At 36.0% G+C, this 5333-nt stretch overlaps 2 protein-coding genes across 2 annotated transcripts; both read right to left on the reverse strand.

Annotated features, from left to right (window-relative positions):
- Positions 1-652: 652 nt before the first annotated feature.
- LOC107923274 (uncharacterized) lies at positions 653-2071 on the reverse strand. The gene has a single exon (XM_016853488.2). The coding sequence runs from the start codon at positions 1870-1872 to the stop codon at positions 775-777; it is 1098 nt and encodes a 365-aa protein (XP_016708977.1). The 5' UTR covers positions 1873-2071; the 3' UTR covers positions 653-774.
- Positions 2072-2190: 119 nt separating this feature from the next.
- Positions 2191-4995, reverse strand: LOC107923287 (GRF1-interacting factor 3). The gene is made up of 5 exons (XM_016853496.2): positions 4759-4995; positions 4534-4653; positions 3636-3712; positions 2950-3037; positions 2191-2872 (listed from the first exon to the last, which is right to left on the reverse strand). Exons 2-5 carry the CDS (start codon positions 4609-4611, stop codon positions 2492-2494), a joined length of 624 nt encoding a protein of 207 aa, XP_016708985.2. The 5' UTR covers positions 4612-4653; positions 4759-4995; the 3' UTR covers positions 2191-2491.
- Positions 4996-5333: the final 338 nt, after the last annotated feature.

Raw genomic sequence — 5333 nt, forward strand, 5'->3', positions numbered from 1 at the left:
GTAAGATAATATAACACACTTTATATTCCATCTCGTAATTTTATATTATCATAATTCCTTGAATCATGTAATCTTGTAATAATACACTATTAAATCTATTGCAAGTTGCAACAACTAACAACAAAAACAAATAGTATTGAATTTGGATATCTTTGGCCAATTAATATTTAAATTCCAAGGAATATGATGGACCACCCGACTCATGTAAAAAGCCAGAAATGTCCTCCATTTTCTGTTACCATTAATTAAGTACTAATTAATACTTAATAAATAACTATTGTTATTATTATTTGGAGGTGTGCTTTTCAACACGTACCATCTTTTGTATTCAAAGATTCAAGAGTAAAAATAATAATAAATGAATTTGATGTAAAAAAATAAAAAAAAAATCAAATTTTCTAAAAATCGAAATCAAATTAACTTTATTTTGATAAAACCAAATCCATATTTTTGGATGGGTCCGATGAAATTGAAATGAAAAGAAATTTAAGATTTGAAGATAACATGGTATTAGGGATTAATATTTTTGGGTTTAATTTAATTTTTTGGTATTGATATAAATTCTAATTTAATTTAAGTTTTTCAATACCAAAACTTATCCTACTTCACTGCCTTCCTAAACTGTTTGGTTTAGTGTATACAAATTAATGGATAATTTAAAAAATTATTTTTTTTATTCTTGCTTTGTTGAATGACTATGAAGGCCAAGGTAAATCCCATTATTACACAATCAACCCCAAAGTTTTCCCATTCTTTTTTACATGGATAAAAATATCAAAAATTTCTTACTAAAGCAGTATCAATGACCCAATGTTGACCATCAGTTCGGATGTTGAGATGATTCATTTGCGCAAACAAATTGACTGCCCTTCTTACCCCATGGTTATCCGCGGCGGTAAAATAATCATGCCCAAAAATCACCCCACCGGGTTTCAATATCCGATACGCTCCGTTTATATCTCCCCAAGCGGATATGAAATCATGACCCGCATCTATTTCTAATAGATCCGCCATTATTCCCCATTCACATAGCTTCTCTAGACCCGATCTTGTCGAAAACGGTACGGGTAAAACCGACCCGGTTGCGTTGAAATAAACCACATTTTGCATGAACTGTTGAAGCAACATAACGTCGCCGTTTATGTCGTTAATGTATTTGAACCGGTCTCTGAAACCCGGCCATCCACGGAAATCGTCGAGGCATAGTATCTGTGTTTGGAGTCCGAGTTTCCGAGTCACGTTCACCATGTGAAGAGCTGACGCGCCTAAGAAAGTTCCCACTTCGACGATGAGTTTGGGTTTGACTCGTTTTATTAAGTGCTCGAAAACGTCACCGTTAGATCCCCAACCTCTGATTCTTTTTGGTTTTAGGATGGAACGGAGGTGGGGTGGTGGGAAATCGGTGTAAGGGGAGGAACCTTTGAAGACTCGTTGAAGAATCGTTGGGAAGACGAGATGGGGTGGGAGAGGTGAGTTGGAACAGTGAGGGGCGACTCGGAAGTTGTCGAGTTGGGTTGGTAAGCTAGCGAGTTGAAAGACAGAAGGCGGCGGAGGAAGTGGTGGTAGTGGTGCAGGAGGAGAGGAGTGAGAGAGGTAGCCCAAGGTGTAACTGAGCAAGACGATGATGACATACACGGTGGTATAAGTGAAGAACTTGGTGGTTATAAAAAGCTTGTTTCTTTGGTGGTTATGGAGGTGAACAGGGCGTTGTTGGTCTTCTCTCATGGCGGTTTCTGGTTTTTGCTTTTTCTTGCTCAGGTCTTCTAAAATCAAAACACAGAACAAGAAAGTTAAAGAAAAGGCCTTTCCTTTTCCAGCATTGGTTCCGTGCCAAATGTTTTGAGAGTGATTTTTGTGCTTCATTTTCACCATTGAAAGCTGACATCTAAAGAATATGTTAAAGAATTTTCAAGTTGATTTTGTTTTCTTCTTTGTACTTTGATTCTAATCTTAATTGTTAAGAGACATAGCATCTATAGCTCATTTTACCATGCTCGATGCGTTTGTTTTACAATCAATGAAGTTTTGCTTTTTGCTTTTTTACTAAAAGATGCATTTCTAAAGGCCGAATACAATGGATGAGATAAGCCAACAGATTTTTAGCTTCTTCAACATGAAAGGTTCCACTTTGACAACCATGACCTGGATTTACAAAGTAATTTACAAAAGCAAAACCAGGAAAAAGCAATGTAATTTTCAACTGGATCACAATTTAGATACAAGCTGCAAACTTTTATAGGTTATTACAAAATGACAGCCTCAGAGGTAGTGACCACATGCTCGTATATATCACCTCCTTTTACAACAAAACCATCGTTGTCTTAACAACCTGTTGTTTAATTCGTTGGCATGCCAACAACCTCTCAACAAGAGTTAAACTACCTAAACTGCTACATTAAAGAGCAAGTTGAAGGTTTTAATTCTACAACAGTCTATGAGATGACTACCAGAGGAATACAAATTCTATTGTAAAATAAACCTACCATCACAGTCACTTTCCCTCCTCGGCTCTGTCGCCGGTTGTGCTGCCCTGTCCATTGGCACCGGTTTCAGGGTTTTGCTTGTTTCCAGCACGTCCATCACTTGGGCCTGAAGATTGAGGGGGGCCAGCACTGCAGCCACCTCCAAGACTGGCCTCGGAATGCATGGGATGCATGCCATTATTGGGTCCTCCAGGCCTGATTCCCATTTGACCTTGCATGGCTTGCTGATGCTGTTGGTGCAGGAGATGCTGAGGGTCTTGCATTTGATGTGGGTTATTGAATTGCAATGGCACCTTTTGAGGGTACATGCCAGGTTGTTGTGCCATTGCAGCAGCCTGAGGATGTTGCATAAAATATCCTCCGGTTGGAATTGCAGGATGTGGTGCCATCTTTGATGATGGAAAATGTGTCAGGAAGCAGTGTAGCAGCGGATAGATTAGAAGAAAGAAGTTATCTTAACACTCACCTGAGGAGGCATTGTTGGCATCGATTGCGGTTGCGCATCCGCAATAGCAGCTAAATACATCAAATTTTTTTGCAGCTGAGCTTGATACCTACATCATCAAAATCTTGTATAGGTACACTGCCTAGATATTGCACATGTAAGCATATATGCATGTGCGAATGATGTATACAAAGAAAAACCAATACAATAAACTTGGTTTCCATCACGAATCCTTGATAGCACATTTGCAGAAAAACCAAGCTAATGTATACAGATGACAAATAATATAGTGATCATTAATTAGTTCTATAAATGCTCTTGATGCAAGATAAATGGCAACAAGAACCAAATCGGGTTTGGTTGGAGTGGAGATTTTACCATCCGTATATGCATTACAAGGCTCAGACATATCCGCAGAAGACTCATCCCAGTTTGGATCTAGGAAACTCCCAATTCGAGTCCCACTTTCAACTAAAAACACACACAATTATCTAGGAAGGAAGAATTTACAACTAATTGACGATAACATTAAATACTTCAGTTTGAGGTATGTGAACCATAATACATCCTACAGCATCTAGCACTTTCAACAAGCCGCTTCCAACTTAAAGCAAACATATATAATAAACCTCAAACATTAACTTAAAGATGCAGCATGCGCCACTAAGGTAGATAAAAGAAGAAACTGAAATTTATAAATCACTTACTGCGCACATTCAGCAAGTTTTCCAAGATTCTGATTGTCCAAAATTGCCAAAATCAACTTCTTATTCTCATCAAGATACTGGTAAGAATGAAAATTAAAATACAAGAACTTAATGAATCATAATATACTCCATTTTTAAGCATTAAGTGAAAGATATTGTGAATACACACAACAAATAGCGAAAACAGACAAAAACAACAGAAACAGTAAAGCCATACATTACACCATATATGGTTTTTCTAGAGTTTAGGCACAACAGAAAAAAGGACCGAACCAAGGAAAGGATAGCCCCTTCAATAAGAAGTTGCTGAATAGAAAGAATAGCTGGATTTCATGTATGCCTTTGAGCAGATCTATCGGTTTTTGTTTTCAAATCATTGAGTTCAAACAAATATTTCATTGCATTAAAGAATCAAAACACTGAGAATCAAATCGAAAAGGGCAAAAACACTGTTCATTCTCCCCCAACATCAAGCATAACTGTTTGTTACACCATACGCAACTCACCATTCAAGATGGTCCAACTATATCGCTCCGCATTACCAATAACTTCCATTCATTTCTCTATTTCACTCATCAATTTTATCGCACCTTTTCAAACTGAATACCAACCACCATTCCATCCCAAATAACTACCATTAAAAGCACAATCAACTCTTCCATGTCATAAACGTTATGTTCATAAAATCCAACAAAAGGCCTTCATTTGTTTTTCTTTTGGAACAGATAAAAAAAAGGGTTTCTTCTATCTCATACATAACTAAAGATTACCCAAAAAAATTACAAGTTCGAGATCAACATCTCCTTCCTCAACAACCCCATAACTATAACATACTAACATTAAACACAATACATGGACAATAACGAAAAAAAGAAAATATATATACAAATATACACACCTTCTGAATCTGTTCAGTAGTAATATTAGTAGGTGGATATGAAGGCATGACAGGAATCATTTGGGGTGGCTGCGGCATCTTCGTGTGAACTTTTACTTTACTCCAAAAGAAACCCTAAACCTAATCACCATGAAAAAAAATTCCCCCAAAAAAACATCTCAATCAAATATAGATAAATATTAAACAAAAAAATGGAAAAAAAAGGGTATGTACTATTTTTTTTACCGTGTTTGAGCAGATGAGTGTGGAGGATGTCCTCCGTTTTTTGCTTTTTGTTTTTTTTTTCAAATTAATTTAATTCTTGAAATAGGGTTTTTACTTAGTGACGATGGTTGAGGAATTTAAGACGGGGGATATATAAATATCCTAGAAAAAGGGTAAAATGGATAAAGCCGAAGAAAAAGAAGCTAGATTTGGTCCATGTCTTGTTGTGTTCTGTTTGTTGAAAGACAAAACTCACCCGAATAATGATTTTTTTTTCGATTTAATTTGTGTATAATATTAATTTAAGGGTTAATTACACCAAAATCACTATATTATTAGTAAACTTATGTTTTGGTTATTCAACTTCAAAAAGTTACAAAACGGTCATTGAACTATTTAAAAGTTTCTCTTTAAATTATTGAATTATTCGAAAGTTTTTATTTAAGTTACTATGTTGTTAAGTTTTGATTTGATGATCGCTATGGTGGATCAATACCCATCAACAAGTAAGACATATCTTAGATCCAAGTCATTTTGATGGTCAATGTTGAAGATCAAAGAAGACATTATTTGGATTTTGATTCGTAGATTCGTAA

The sequence above is a fragment of the Gossypium hirsutum genome, chromosome A12 (assembly GCF_007990345.1).
Source record: "Gossypium hirsutum isolate 1008001.06 chromosome A12, Gossypium_hirsutum_v2.1, whole genome shotgun sequence".
In the NCBI taxonomy this organism is placed as follows: domain Eukaryota; kingdom Viridiplantae; phylum Streptophyta; class Magnoliopsida; order Malvales; family Malvaceae; genus Gossypium; species Gossypium hirsutum.

What these genes read in the sequence shown, in the direction of transcription:
- LOC107923274 (XM_016853488.2), bottom strand. Translation starts at nt 1,872, where the DNA reads ATGGTGAAAATGAAGCACAAAAATCACTCTCAAAACATTTGGCACGGA.
- LOC107923287 (XM_016853496.2), bottom strand. Translation starts at nt 4,611, where the DNA reads ATGCCGCAGCCACCCCAAATGATTCCTGTCATGCCTTCATATCCACCT. An exon ending in AAACTTGCTGAATGTGCGCA is followed by an intron (nt 3,038 to 3,635) that starts GTAAGTGATTTA and finishes TTGATGATGTAG; the next exon opens with GTATCAAGCTCAGCTGCAAA. An exon ending in TGCCAACAATGCCTCCTCAG is followed by an intron (nt 2,873 to 2,949) that starts GTGAGTGTTAAG and finishes CCATCATCAAAG; the next exon opens with ATGGCACCACATCCTGCAAT.